General features: G+C 45.0%; 1 protein-coding gene across 1 annotated transcript in view; it reads left to right on the forward strand.

Moving 5' to 3' along the window:
- The window catches only part of LOC138293868 (cytochrome P450 2D14-like), a 298,270-nt gene extending 284,231 nt beyond the window's left edge, over positions 1-14,039 (forward strand). The window contains exons 12-13 of the mRNA XM_069233169.1: positions 5,097-5,239; positions 10,389-14,039. Coding sequence (XP_069089270.1) covers positions 5,097-5,239; positions 10,389-10,567 — 322 coding nt within the window. The 3' untranslated portion in view covers positions 10,568-14,039. The remainder of the gene's footprint in view (positions 1-5,096; positions 5,240-10,388) is intronic.
- The last annotated feature ends 2,031 nt before the right edge of the window (positions 14,040-16,070 follow it).

Raw genomic sequence — 16,070 nt, forward strand, 5'->3', positions numbered from 1 at the left:
TGAAAAAAATCATAATTCCCTGGTGTCTAGTGGTTTCTGCCCCCCTTGGGTCAGATCAACCTAAAAATAATAGGCCGATCTGCCCCCTAGGGGGGCAGAAATGGCCACAACAAACATGCCCCCCAAATGGGAGTGACCCTTGCCCAAGGGGCCGCTTCTGACACACACAGCACAATAAAACAAAAAAAAACAAAAAATCCCTGGCTTCTAGTGGGCATTCCTGCTGCCCGATCGCAATGCGATCGGGCAGCAGGGATGCTCAAAGAGACACCGAGGGAAAGGAAAACCCTTTCCTTTCCCCTGGTGCCTCTTTGTTTACAACGCCCCCACCCGCCAGAGGAGAAACTCACCTCTTTCTCCTAATCACACTGGAAGCAAATGGCTTCCAGTGTGACCGGCACCCTGTAATGATGTCAGCGCACGATCGCGTGCTGACGTCATTAAGGGGGGCTGGTGGTAGAAGGGGAAGGGCTTCCTCTTCCATCCCTGCCTTGGGGGGGTGGGAGGGAAGCCCAAAGAGGGAGCGCTAGCGCTCCCTCTGAGCTCAGTGCTGAGGACGTAATGGTTACGTCCTCAGCACATGGGCACTGTGCCGCGGGATGTAACCGTTATGTCCGCGGCACAGAAGCGGTTAAATATGTGCATTTCTTGTAGAAAGGCAACAAAATGCTGTTTGAAAGCATGCTTTAAATGCATGCAGCCAGGGGACGATAATAACAGGTAAATAATGAATGCTGTGTGTGCAGTAAGCAAATTAAAGTAGTTCTGCCCTTTAAAGCAACAAGTTCTGGATAAGAATGAGTACTCGGGCCACAGAGACTGATAACAGAAAGACACATGGAACAACAGGAAATAGAATGTCTACAACCAATGAAAAGGAGGAAAAATAAAGTGAGAAGCACATGGACCAATAAGAAAAGAAGGAAGGATGCAAGTACCTTTTAAGACATATTAAATAAAACACATTTCACAAGCACAGCACAAGCACTGTTCAGGCGAAACCTAAAAAGGACACCTGGTTATCTTTGACCTTAGCATGCAGCGGAAAAATTCGCCTTAACGAACTGTATGTGCAACATGTAAACTCAAGGTGGTGGAGTATGGAGGCAGCCTGCAAGTAACCCTGTACTTGTTTTGTCTGACAATGTTATCTTAACGTAAAATTAAAATAAAATATTTCCAAAAGAAATGGTGACAGATCTGCCACCCTAATGCAGACTGCTGGTCTTTCTGCATTTTTGATAGTTTCACCAATGTCGAAATCAGACCTGATAGCAGAGGTGACAGTGACTCTGCAGTCTAGTTCTGCACACTTTCTCATTCACACCCACCCATGGATGGGGAGACAAAGAGTAATGCAGATTGAACATCCATGATTTTTGTCATATCATCTCATTGCCAAAACAAGTCATTATTATTAAAAAGCCCATGGAACTTTATCCAATTTATGATAAAATAAACCTAAAAGGTGAAATTGCAGAGGTTTCAAGGAAGGTTGGATGTTAGCGCCAACAGTCTAGAACCTACATGTTTACAATACTATAAGAGTTACCTGCAGACAACATTCTGGAACTGTCTGGTTTTCCAGCGCTTTTCATATCTGGCTCACTTTTTTGCTAGTTCAGAAACACCTAGGCCCTCACTACAAGTCTGGCGGTCCTAGGACTGCCAGACTTGCAGTGGCGGTCTGACTGCCGCCAAAGCGGTGGTCCAACCACTTTGGCGGCAGTCAGACCACCACATTATGGCCATGGTGGTTCGGCCACGGACCACTGGAGGAACTGGCGGTCCGATTCCGCCGGGGCAGTGCTGCATGCACCGCCACCTTGGGGATTACGACCCCCCTCTCTGCCAGCTTTTACATGGCGGTTTCACTGCCTTGTAAAACCTGGCAGAGACAGGGTGCAGGGGGCCCCGCGAGGGCCCTTGCACTGCCTATGGACTTGCATGGGCAGTACAGGGGTCCCCATTGACAGCCCTGTCACGCTTTTCACTGTCTGCTTAGTCTGAATAGAAATATCCTTACCACCAAAACTCACCAAACCTTTTGACACTGGTGCACTAGGGCTATTCCCCACAGCTACTGAGACCAACCGAATTACCTCTTTTGTTTCTCCATCCCCACTCACACCCCATTGACCCAGTTTCTCACCTTTAGAAACAAAACCGCCTGAAGGTGCCTGCCATTCTCTTCCTCCTCTTCAAACGCGATGGACTGTCCTGGGAAGCAAATCCTGTGAAACACCAATACCCCTTCCTCCATTAGATAACATCCCAACATTGCTTTTAGGCTTTTCCCCTACATTGCGTTCCCCATTTCCTCCCAGATTTCACCATCCGCCATATCTTGATCATCTTCATAGTCAATCAAATCATCCTGTAAATTGAAAACAGTATCAAGAACGTCAGCGCCCCAACTGGTAGATGGTTGCTCAAGAATCTGTCTGCCTCCTGAATCCAAAGATCCACCAGGCAACGCCCTCAGAGCCAGGCTGTTCGCTCTGGAAACAACTTTCTCTTCTAACTGGCCTATCAAGGGTGCCCCATCCCTCGCTGGGAAATACACTATCGCCATACTCTCCTTGGGACAAGTTGGCATGGCTCTATCCCTTGAGCCGCTAAGCCCAAAGGAGCTGTCACACCTCAAATTACCTCCAGCCGCCCTGGTCTGTGCCTAACCAAAAACCTGACGAACATGCAAATGATGTCCTTCACTCTGTAAAGTGTCCACAAAATTAGACTCCCCTGCATAGAAATCTAAATTCTGTACTACATACTGCTCACAGTCAAAGGACAACTGTGCTGGCCACATAGTATTGTTGTCAGCCTGCCATCTCTGCACCTCATAAATCATAGGACTAAGCAATCAATGCACCATTTGCACATTAGGATGATCCTTGCTAAAATTTGCTTGATCCTGTTGAAAAAACTCTTGCCTGACTATGTAGCCACCTCTCCACCCCAGAATATCCGAATCTTCCTGTGAGTCAATTACAATGACCATTTGAAAGAATTAGTGGGGGCGGCTATCTTGAAATGTCAAGTGGCCTAGCAGCCTGCCCTGACTCCTGTGTGTGCACTTCCAGCAATCCTTCCTCTGTTACGCTGACCCCAACCCGACACACATGCACACTCGAAACACAAGCCCCCAGCGGCTTGCATGACTCACCACATTGGCGGCCTAAACACCTCTGCCTCCACCGTGCTGACATTCCCATGCGGCGAGGCAAAACGAGCCCCCCACGCGAAATAATAACGCGTTCCCTTAAAAATGGAACAACAACACCCAATACCAAATTGATCACCGACAACTGCCGGTTCAGATGAGGAACATGCTCATCTACCCAACGTGCTCTTCTGACAGTATTTTCTCCCTCTTTCAACAGGCGATGTGTACACTAAAACTGCTGCAGCAACCCCTTCAGCTGACGCCCTCTTAGGGTGTTTAATACCCACCCAAGCCTACTCTAAAACACCTGCCTGTAACAAATCCTCCCTACCCTCCTCATACAAAAATTTTAATCCCTCCACTATTTTATTAGGCTGAGCCATTATCCACTAATACCGTAGTAAATTACAACCACTGAAACTGAAATCAAAATGATTTTCTTCCTACCCAACCCTGAACAGGAACCAATGACAAAACCACACCATGGCTACCTGGGGTGTGACGGCGGCCAAAAAGGCCACCCACGTCATGCCTTCCTTTTGTAAGGCCTGTCACTAGACCCTCCCCTTAGGACCGCCGACCAGTCTTGGAGATCTGCATCATGGATTGCACCACCGATGCCCGATAAGCCCAGGGGAAGCCTCCATTATCCTGACAAAACTTTGTATCTTGGTTATTTAGTTGCTAACTATTTCCCTTATGTCACACTATGGGGGTCATTATGTTTTTGGGGGGATGCCCCACCGCCAACTGTGCCGGCTGTCAATGAAAGACCGGCAGTGTTGGCGGCCGGCGGCCGGTCAAATAATGACGCATGGAGCCTCACCGCCATTGATGGCGGTGAGGCCGCCATGCACCATGCTGGTGGTTGGTGGCGGGGGTGGATGCTGCTCCACCCTCACCGCCACATCACTCCATACCCGCCACGTCTATAATGAAGCAATTATAGGCATGGCGGAGTATGGAGAGGCAGTGATGGTGGTGGAACAGCATACAGGGAGCCCATTCCCTCCTGGACCAGTGCAACGGAAGAGGTAAGTGCTGTCCGAGAGGGAAGGGGGGAGGGGTGTGTGTGTGTGTGAGTGTGCGAATGCATGGGGGTGTGCGTAAGTGTATGTGGGGGGATGTGTGTCTGAGTGCATGTAAGTGAATGGGTGCATGTGGATGTGTGGGGTTGTGGTTTGGGTGGACCTGTATGTAGGGGTGGGGGGTGAGGGATGGTGAGGGTCGGGTGGGGGGACCTACATGCGGTTTTGGGGGTGGAGGTTTGGAGGGTCAGTTTTTGGAGTTCGGGGTGGGGGCTGTCCATGGGTTTGGGGGGCGGGTAGGGATAGTAGAAAGGGGGGAGGGGCCTGGTGTGCCACATATAGGTGACAGGAATGATTATTCCTGTCACCTGTATGCTTTCCTCCAGAGATTTTCTGGTGGGGTAACTCGCCAGGGAATCCCTGGTGGAAATGGGATCATAATCCCACCGCCTGTCTGGCCTCCACCGCCCCGTTGATTGTGTCTACAGTCGGCCCGGCGGTCAAATCTGGCCTGGCGATGGGTAGTAGTGAACTGCCTGCTTTGCAGCCAGTTCACTACTGTGTTCAGAATATGGCGGTCTGGACCGCCATTCAGTTGGTGGTAATGACCGCCACTGGTGGCGTGGTGGTCCAGAGTGTCATGTTCATAATGACCACCTATATCTTAAACCAACCTTCTCTGGCTCATCTTACAGTGATCTACACACCACCACCAGCCCATGTATTTACCCATATATCACATGTACGGAAGGACAGTTCAGGGACTCCAGTTGCATCTGCACCTTTTGGACCGTTGGAAGGCAGGAGTAACTTTAATTGGAGAGTACTTTTTTGGAGAGTACTTTTTACTGTTAACTAAACTGAAACATTTCTCTCCTGCTCTGGTTTTTCTTTCCTTGGGGTACAACTGTAATCACCAACCTCTCCTCTGTGCTGAAAGATGAGACTGTGTGGGAAAAACCTCACCAGTTTTACCCACAACACTTCCTGGATAAAGACGGGAACTTTGTGAAGCGAGAAGCATTCATGGCTTTCTCCGCAGGTGAATACGTATGTGTCTGTCTAAGTGGCATGTAATGTTTACCATGCAGTTTCTACTTCTGGTGATGTTACAGTGTTGGTCAGTACAAAACAGGTGCGTATAACACTCAAGCAATTTTTTGGCTCATTTACAGTGCTTTACTTTATTAAGCAACCATGTATTGTTTTAAAAGAAATGTTTCAGTGTCATTTCAAAAGTGAAATTTAAGGGTCAAGAGATTAATTTTATAGGGTTCAGGGGTGGGTAGAGGTAAAGGAAGGTGAGATTTTTTGGGGGTTCAAGGGTAGCTAAAGATAAGGGAATATAAAGGTTCTTTATTGGTCAGGGGTGTTTATTACAAAAGGTAGGTAAGGGTTTTTTAAGGTTCATAGGTGCGTCATGGTGAAGGGAGGTAAGGTTTATTTAGGGTTCAGGGACAAGTAGAATTAAAATGTGATAAATACTTTTTTAGGGTTCACGGGTGGTTAGAGATAAAAGTAGGTAAAGGGTTTTTAGGTTCCAGAGGTGGAGAGCAGTAAAGGAGGGTAATGGTTTTTTAGGGTTCAGGGATAGGTAGAGTTGAATGGGGTGAGGGACATTTAGGATTCAGGGGCTGCGTAGAGGCGAAGATAGATAAGAAAAAAAACAATGAAAAAAGAATTGGGACCTCTTCCACAAGGGCTGGGGGACAGGTTATCCACACTCTGCCCCCTTTGATCATTCTTTCTTAATCATTTTCAGGACCCGGGACTAAGTCCCTAGAGTCCTGTAATGTTTGCCGCAACTTTTCTTGCCTGTGCTTGATGGATCACACTGAAACTTTCCAGAGAGGAACTGAAGTGAAAGAACTATTTTTGAAAGTTTTATGAAGATTCATGAAACGATGCCACAGTTATAAGCAAACCAAAGAGTGTTTTTTCTATGGAAACGTAGTCCTAGCTATTACATAATATTGAATATATATATTTATGTACAGAAACATGCACATATACCTGATATGTGTATATATATGTGTGTATATATATATATCAAAACAAATCCCTTTCAGGGTTAGAGTGACACATACATTTAGCAAAAAAGAATAGAGAACTCTGGGTAGTACCCAAATTTAGGTGGAGAGCAGCTCTAGTAAGGCGCACCCTGCAACACCAGCCCCACTCTAGATTTGCTCACCTTAAATGTCTGTTTGTCTAGCAAAGTTTTTAAGCATAGGATCAGTGCAGTGCTATCTATGCCGAGCTAGATAGTGACAAAGTCTTTTACCATTTGTACAGCAAAATCTTTTAGCGTAGGATTGATATAGTGTCAGCCTTATTGGGCTGTAAAATGACAAAAGCCATTTACCACTCCAGGCACAGTATTATTGCTGTACAAAAGGCAAAAGACTTTGTCACTATCTAGCTTGGCGTGGATAGCACTGTACTGATCCTATGCTTAAAAACTTTGCGAGATAAACAGACATTTGAGGTGAGCAAATCTAGAGTGTTGCTGGTGTTGCAGGGTGCTCCTTACTAGAGCTTCTCTCCACCTAAATTTGGGAACTACCCAGAGTTCTCTGTTCTTTTTTGCATAATTTATACATCACTCTAACCCTGAAAGGGATTTGTTTTGACTTATACTGGGTGCTCTCTTGTGTCTGGATGAAGCTAAATCTCTCTGATGAGCTCTAATGAGAGCAAAACATGTGTCAGGGGTTGCTTTTACTCATTCCAGGTTGGCTTGGACAGTATTTTACCAGTCCAAAGCTGTAATACTGTGCCTGGAATGGTAAATGGCTTTTGTCATTTTACATCCCGACAAGGTTGACACTGTGTCAAACCTATACTTTGTCACTATCTAGCTCGGCGTGGATAGCTCTGCACTGATCCTATGCTTAAAATCTTTGCTAGATAAACAGACATTTAAGGTGAGCAAATCTACAGTGTGGCTGGTGTTGCAGGGTGCTCCATACTAGAGCTGCTCTCCACCTAAATTTGGGAACTACCCAGAGTTCTTTTTTGCATATATATATATATGTATAAAAAAAAAAATTTCTCTTAAATAATCAAAATTTACAGGGACGTTCTAGAGATTTTGAAAATGTCAATTAAAACATACTTTTTCAACTAACAAAGCTGTTGAAATTCACCAGTTATAGTTATCTCAAGGAACTATAACTTGGGAACTTGTATCCTGTGGTAACTAGTCCTCACACCCCTGTAATGCAAAGTATTGTCATTAATGATGTCATTTCAATTGTTGCAGTGATGTCATATCATGTCATGAGTGATGCAATATAAGCGGTAATCAGCAGTGCAGTGCCTGGCGAGGGCATGAGTAATAGTTACCTTAGGGCACCCCCCCACCCAAATAATTATTTAAAGAAACCCTCAGGCAACTACATTTTTTGTATTTGCTGCGATCCACTGGGAGTACCGCAGGATCTCTGAAAACAATTTTGGTCCCAGCACCCCTCAAGGGGTGTGGAAGCAAGGCATCCCTACCCTGCCCCCTAATATTTTTTAAGCATTTTGAGGATCAATCATTAACATTTATAAAGCGTGCTACTCACCCGTGCGGGTCTCAAGGCGCTAGGGGGAAGGGGTTATTGCTGCTCGAAGAGCCAGGTCTTGAGGAGTCTCCGGAATACGGAGTGGTCCTGGGTAGTCCTGAGGAAGGTGGGGAGGGTGTTCCAAGTCTTGGCCGCCAGGTAGGAGAAGGACCTCCCACCCGCCGAGGATAGGGAACTAAGGGCCAGATGTAGCAAAACTCCAAATTGCGAGTTGCAATTTGCGAGTCCCAGCGACTCGCAAATTGCAACTCGCAATTTGGAATGCAGAAAGGTGTCTCAGACACCTTCTGCGAGTCGCTATGGGGTCGCAAAGACCCACCTCATTAATATTAATGAGGTGGGTCGCAATTTGCGACCCCATAGCGAGTCAGGGCACTCACGGGGATGGTGGCCTGCTGGAGACAGCAGACCACCATGTCCGTGACTGCTTTTAAATAAAGCAGTCTTTTTTTTTCAAAGTGTAGCCCGTTTTCCTTAAAGGAAAACGAGCTGCACTTTGAAAAAAAACCGAAACCTTTAGTTTCGGTATTTTTCAGGGCAGGTAGTGGTCCCTTGGACCACTGCTTCTCTGAAAAATTATATTTTTTTCCAGACACAAAGGGGAAGGGGTCCCATGGGGACCCCTTCCTGTTTGCGCCTGGGTTACCATCCACTTCAAGTGGATGGTAACTGCGCTTTCATTTGCGACCGCAATCGCGGTCGCAAATGAAAATGCATAGCATTGCGAGTCACAAATAGGAAGGGAACACCCCTTCCTATTTGCGAATCGGAAATGCATTTTGCGAGTCAGATCCGACTCGCAAAATGCATTTCTACATAGCACAGAGGCTTTTGCGAGTCGCAAACGGCGATTTTCGCCGTTTGCGACTCGCAAAACCCTGCTACATCTGGCCCTAAGTCCCCAAGTCTTGCAGTGGCTGCTACAACATTGTTGATCATGTTGTGTCCAGCGAATCAGAGTGCTCACTACCGTGGGCCTCCCCCTCACTTACAAAAGACCCTCTAAACCACCCGCCCAGAAATAGAAATATTTTTTAGCCTTAATATCAAAAAAACTACTGCACAGATTTACATCAAATTGCAAAAAGGTGCATTCTTTCTGGTCCAAGTTCTAGTTTCCTACCAAACTTGGCGTACTTCTGTTCAGCCATTTTCACTTTTTCATGTTTTAAAAAAGTCTGTGGAAAATGCATGGAGATTTTGGTTTTGGAAATGCTTTTTTCTCATCCCCCGCTTGATGGGTCATCCCAAAACTTGTCAGGAAGGAACTGAACAAAAGAGAGCACTTTGTTGGAAAGTTTCGGGATGGCACCAAAGTTATCAGCAAATTTATAAGGCACTTCCTATGGAAACACCGTCCTAACCATTGTAACTGTAGCTACTCAGTGCACACACCACTTGTATGGGGCTCAGAGAGCCATGATTTCTGTACCCAGTTAGTGATATTACCATTTCTGCACATTAGTTAGGGTGGCTATGGTTTTCTAGGATGGCATATGCCACCATATTTTGACAACTAGCTGGTGCACAATCATTGGGACGTGAGTCAATAAAGTCAGCAAGTCATAGTCCGATATGAATGCTTTGTACAATATAATCAACTTTTTCATTAATTTCTCAATCTTCCGTGTCTTTCTTCCACTCTTGCACAAAGGCAGTGTGATTCACAGTGAACAAATTTCAACAGAAATGCCAATTCTGGCCTTTTTTTGTATGCGATTCAAATCCAGGCTTTATCTGCAACACAGAGCAATTCTTCCTCCATTAATCACATAATCACGAAGTTGTAAATCAAATGCATTTCTGGCATGAGCCCTTTGTCAGGGGTAGCTGCGGTGCAGTAAATGGTCACATCAGAACCAGTATTTTCAATGTATCTCCAAAGATACCATTATGTCAACCTAAAACTCTCTTTAAACTTCATACTCTCAAATTAAGTGAATATACGCGTGCAGCAGTTAATTAAAGTAGAACGGTGTGCCTGAATAACTTACTAGATGATAATGCTGTATACTTCACATGACTAAAATGTGCTCACTTATAAAATACGATACTGTGCTGTTATCACTTCACTCCTCCACCGGATCAAGACCATATACAAACATGCCCACCTAATAAATTATTCGGATGAAGAATCGCTCTGTGTTGCGAGGTAAGCCTGGTTTGGCATCTCATATGAAAAAAGCCTGGATCAGCATTTCCGTTGTGTATCTTGGGTCTGGTATCCCTCCGTGCACCAGCTAGTGTCATACTATTGTGGCGTGTTGGACAGTGCACACACGAGGTCACACATCTTGCCTTTGAGCATTTAGGAACCTGATTGATGATTTGGATTAAAGGTGCAAATTGATGCGCATTTATCATTCCTTTAGTAATGTGCCACCATATACCATATGATCCCGATAAAGATGAGATAGTCAGACGTATATAGAATTGGATTGTCACCTGTGTGGGTGGGGCAGGACATTGAACCATGAAATCACGTGCAATTCTAATTGAAGAATAATCTTCAATTAAATTTATAATCCTACCGTTTAAACGCTCTTGCATTTTCTTCTCCCAGAGTAACACCCTACCACTTCGTCATTGATTGGACTTCCTATCTCATTTTCTCTGCAGGTCGTCGAGTTTGTTTGGGGGAACAACTTGCCAAGATGGAACTATTTCTCTTTTTCACCACGCTCCTGCAGTCCTTCACATTCACCAGCCCTGAGGGACAGCCTGGGCCGAAAGAGGATGCCATCTTTGCTCTCACACGAAGCCCTTATTCGTACCAAATCTGTGCCACAATGAGATAAACCTCTACTGCCAACTGCCCCTCCAACATTATTCAGCTGTTGACCATACCTCTGTATATATGGACTAGCTACTTATATCTTTTCATGGGGCACAGAAGAATTCAGTATAGATCTTATTCATTTGCCTGCAGCACACCCAATTATGTGTGTTTCTTTCTATGTTACCCTCTCTAGCTACGGATTCCGTAGTATGGCCCATATTTATACTTTTTGACGCTAAACTGCGCTAACGCAGTTTAGCGTCAAAACATTTAGCGCCGTCTAACGCCATTCTGAAGCGCCATGCGGGCGCCGTATTTATGGAATGGCGTTAGCCGGCGCAAGCAGACCGGCGCTGCCTGGTTTGCGTGGAAAAAAACCACGTAGACCAGGCAGCGCCGGCGTTGGGAAAAAATGACGTTAGGGCGTCTTAAAATGGGGCAAGTCAGGTTGCGTCGAATAAATCGTCGTAACCCGACTTGCGCCATTTTTTCTCGACGCCCATCCACCATCAACATGACTCCTATCATTGTAAAGATAGGAGTTATGCCCCCTTGCCCAATGGCCATGCCCAGGGGACTTATGTCCCCTGGGCATGGTCATTGGGCATAGTGGCATGTAGGGGGGCACAAATAAGGCCCCCCTATGCCACCCAAAAAAAATTGAAAAATAACAAAAATTATACTTACCTGAACTTACCTGTACTTCACTGGGATGGGTCCCTCCATCCTTGGGTGTCCTCCTGGGGTGGGCAGGGGTGGCAGGGGGGGTCCCTGGGGGCAGGGGAGGGCACTGTGGGCTCATTTTGAGCCCACTTGTCCCTTAACGCCATCCCTGACCCAGGCGTTAAAAAGCGGCGCAAATGCGCCGTTTTTGGCCACGCCCACTCCCGGGCGTCATTTTTGCCCGGGAGTATAAATACCACGTAAAGGCCTGGGAGTCATTTTTTAAGACGGGAACGCCTCCCTTGCATCTCATTAACGCAAGGAAGGGGTTCACGCTAAAAAATGACGCACACTCCGGGCACTTTGGCACCCGAAGCGTCTAACGCCATAGTATAAATATGGCGTTAGTTGGCGTTGGTTTTGCGTCGAATTTGCGTAAAAAAAAACGACGCAAATTCGGCGCAACCAGAGTATAAATATGGCCCTATGTTTCTGCATACATCTGTGAAGGATAGCCTCAAAACGTCATTAGCTGCAGTTGTAAACTTGGACTTAAGTCCTCCAGGAGATCTGTGACACACAGGTTATCACCTACATTGATAACCTTGTTCCATGCTCATGGAGCATCTCCACCTTCCCCACAAAAGCTATAGCAAGTGAAGAGGGCAGTTACTATATACTGAGGGCCTGATGTATATCTTGGCAGCTTGTGAAGTCTGCTATGGATATACATACCTCCAAGATAAAGGCCCAACCGCCAGATTTAAAAGTGGGTGGACCTCTGGTTTAACCATGGTGGAGTCTACTCCTTCTCTGCCATGATTAAGCCCCTCTGACAGCCCTGCAGAGTAAGGCCCATTGGAGGCAGGCCTGTAATTCCGCCCACCTAATTTACATGGGCAGAATTAGAGGTCAGTTTTGACTGCCGTCACCGCCAGGAAATCCCTGACAGTAAGGGGCAATGAAAACTAATAAATGCTCCTGTCAGCAATGGAAGGAAACGCCCATGGCAAGGAGGTCATTTTCTTTCTCATTTTCAAAAAGGAAATCCTGTTTCAGGATTTTCTTTTTGAAAATAAAAAGGAAAACAGTGTGGTGCGACGGAGCCCTGCACCAAGCCTTAAATGACATTGATATGGTTCCTGCCAATGCTTTAAAAATGACAACCAGCTTGGTGGTCAATTCTAAGCATGGAGGGTAGCATCTCCATCAGGGCGATGGAGTAATTTACTCTATCTCTCAAACAGAGAAACGGACCACCTGCCATTACATAAATTAGGCCCTGAATATGTTTAATAAAATGGTCCGACATACAGCCCTACTTTGTTATACTTAGGCCAAATGTTCTACATTGTTCGTTATGTCTTCCAGAAGCTAGACTAAATAGTGACCCCGAAAAAGCTTTTTTCTCACTCTTCCACACCATTTCTAGTAATGTAATGTCATACTGTCAAGCTTGCTTTATAATAAATATAGTTTACATTAGTTCTCAAAAGTAAGTATTCAGAGACTTCAAGGGATTCATAGCTACTATCAGTTTATGATACAAATGTCTCATTTAAGTAGCAAGACTGTGTTTAAATCTATGGAGGAGCAACTTCATTAGGCCAGCGCTGCAACCACTGCCATGGATCCCAGCTGTGCAAAAAATGACATTCAAATTGCTATGTAGAAGTTCCCCCGATAAGTTTGTACTTCCCGCCTCTGAAAAGTTTACCCTAATTGCACAGTAAGACATATGGGAAGGCAGCCTTTAACTGTTTATGGTTTTAATTAAGAAATACAATTTGTACTTATTAATCATCTGCAAGAATGAATAATCTACAATGAATGTAGTTGTCCAAAGTGACTCTTGGACAGATCTGAATTAGTGCTTCATTCTAGATTTTGTTGTGATTAAATATTTCTTCAGGCGCTTCAGGTACAAGTGGGGAGGAACACACCATCTATCAAAAAGGTGGATATCCTGTTTGCCCACCACATCTTTTCCCATCACATTTGGAGGACACAGGAATGCAGTGTTGCTGGTTTTAGCCCTGACAGTAAAATGTTATTGTGCCTTCACCTAATTTAGGATAGCCCTTCCAGCACCATTTCTGTTGTCATGCTGCACAAAAAACCATGAAAATATATCGGACAGGCTTGGCAAAAACCACCGGAATGTGAAAAAGATTTTGATGGTGGGTTCAAAGTGGATTTACATTTACCAGGGTCCTTGTGATTGGCTGATGGTGGTGGGAAAATAAGCCAAATGACAGAATGAGAGCAGGAAAAGAGGCCTGCAACAAAGGGGCGCAACTGGACAAGGACCTGTGGACATAAACATTTGCCTCTCATGTAATGGGGAGTTGTGGGAAAGTCTGGAGGGTCAGAAGCTGCAACGTTTTCTCCTAGGTTGGCTCCCGTCCTACTTGTGAGAGCTGGTTTGGAATAAATAGCCTCAAAGCACATATGGGTCTGAGAGATGAAGGTGCTGCCTTCACTACACGGACGCTTTCACATCTTGTCTGCTACACTCTAAAAATAAGTAATTTCATCATGTTTATGAATCTAACGGCAGAGATGCAGTCCGGTGCCAGCTCTTTTACACAAATACAGGTCTTCACATACTAGTACAAAAATTGACTCCAGAGAGAGCATTTTCTCCATATAGAATTAGATGGTCTCAAGCTGGAGAAAAGATGGAGTAATGTATTCTTTCCCACCTGCTAAAAGTGTGAGTAATGGTCATGCATTCACCCCTGACTTAGTTGATCTATTTGTATTTAACATGAATGACTTGTAGTCTGCCTTTTCAAGACTCCAGAATAAAAGAGAGACCAAAGCCAGTGCTGTTGTTTGCATGCAATGCTCTACTTATAACTCAGAGGCTTGTTTCAACATCTGTATTCTGTAGTCCAAACCTCTCTGATGGGTACTAGGAAATAGCTATAGAACATGTGATTATGGAAGTGTTTCCTGTGGTTCAAACATGTGAGCACTTGGTCATCTGTTTTTTTGTGTTCTCTATCTGGCTAGAAATCGCAAATCTAAAGACAACAGAAGATTATTAACTTCTAATAATAATTTGTTTAGATCTGTGGATATGCTATTTTCTGGGTCTTCTAAACAATACAATAACCAATATGTAGGAAAACAAAACAGTGATGAGTGGAGTGCTTGAATTAATCTTTGCCACTGATGAGTACACTGGGCTACATTCCAGTCCATCATCTTTTTTTTTGTCAACCATGCTACCCCAGACAGGATAAAGCTTTATACAAATCATGCTTAGTCGTTCTTTACTAGGAGCAGTCAAGCCATAGCTGCCAGACCAGCTCCTCTCTCAATGGGAACACCAGCAACCCCAGATCGATTTGGCCTCATCAGTAGGGTGCAGCTTGAGTTCTGTGGCACAATGAGCATGCAACTTACATCTTGTCACATCTCTCGCTCTTGGGGTATCACACAGAGGAAAGCAAAAGAGTGAAGGGCAGAATCTATGCATAAATGCATACTGATGCAATGTAAACAGGGTGCAGTCTACATAGTTAACGCACAAAGTCATTGTTGTGTTTGTCAGTGGTGAACAGCTTTTCCTGGGCCAATTAATGTATTGAAATAAACATTGTGCTTACCCTCCTATTGAAGACAATTTTTAAGTACTACAGATTAAATGATATAACAAATATATTAACCACCTGAGATATATTCAGTAATGTGCCTCTCCATAACAAGCTTAACTTATAGGTAGGACATTTACACTGGTAAAGTTTTTCACAATAGACGGACCACTTCACTGATGTGCAATGATGTTAAATTTTGAAGGAAAGACCCAATCAGTTAGACAGGCACTATACACATCAGGCACCCATGACCTCATCTGTGGAGTTCGGCAAGGATCATCCCTGAGCCCAACCCTCTTTAATGCATGTATGATCCATCTAGCCAGCATCATTTGCCATCTGCTCTCATGATATCAACATCCTCTCCTACGCCGATGACAGGCAACTCATTCTCTCCCTCACAGACATGACATCCAGTAATTGGATCAAGTTCAATGCCTGCTATGCCTGTTTGACTGAAATCGGTCACTGGATGAAGACCAATTATCTAAAGCTGAACACTAACAAGACCAAAGTCGCAATTTTTAGGAAGAGCCCATCGCTTTGGGATTCCACCTGGTGGTCAACAGAGCCAGGTCTGACACCCACCCCACCACCTACAGCAAGAACTTAAAGATGGATCATCATCGACAGAAAACTCGACATGATCACACAAGTCAATGCTGTCACCGCCTTATGCTTCCAAACAGGGAAGATACCAAGGAAGATTTCAAAATTCTCCCAATCAGCAAAAGGAAAACCATCATGCACATCCTGGTCACAAGCAAGCTGGACTTTGGGAACCTTCTCTATGACAGGATCAACAAAAAACTCACAAGAAGTCTTCAGACCATTCAGCACTCGGTGGCCAGAGACATTCTCAACTTGCAACACCGCATTCACATCACACCACACCTGAAGGGGCTCCACTGGCTTCCCATACACAATGAGCACACTTCAAACTCCTCAGCCACACTTTTAAGGCACTTCATAACACTGGTCCAACCTACCTCAACAATTGCATCTGCTTTCACAAACTTTCCAGGCACCTCTACTCATCTGGACTCCACCTTGCACACATCCCACACATATGGAAAAACAGATCTGGTGTTTGAAGCTTCTACCTTGCTCCTAAAGCATTGAACAACCTGCCACTACATATAACAGCATCCTTTTTACTCCTAGGATTCTGCAAGAAGCTGAAGACCTCGCTTTTTGAGTAGTGACTCATCCAGGACACTCTCCCATGTGATAGTGCACTCTCCAGATCTGCGT

Source organism: Pleurodeles waltl, chromosome 4_2, assembly GCF_031143425.1.
Source record: "Pleurodeles waltl isolate 20211129_DDA chromosome 4_2, aPleWal1.hap1.20221129, whole genome shotgun sequence".
In the NCBI taxonomy this organism is placed as follows: domain Eukaryota; kingdom Metazoa; phylum Chordata; class Amphibia; order Caudata; family Salamandridae; genus Pleurodeles; species Pleurodeles waltl.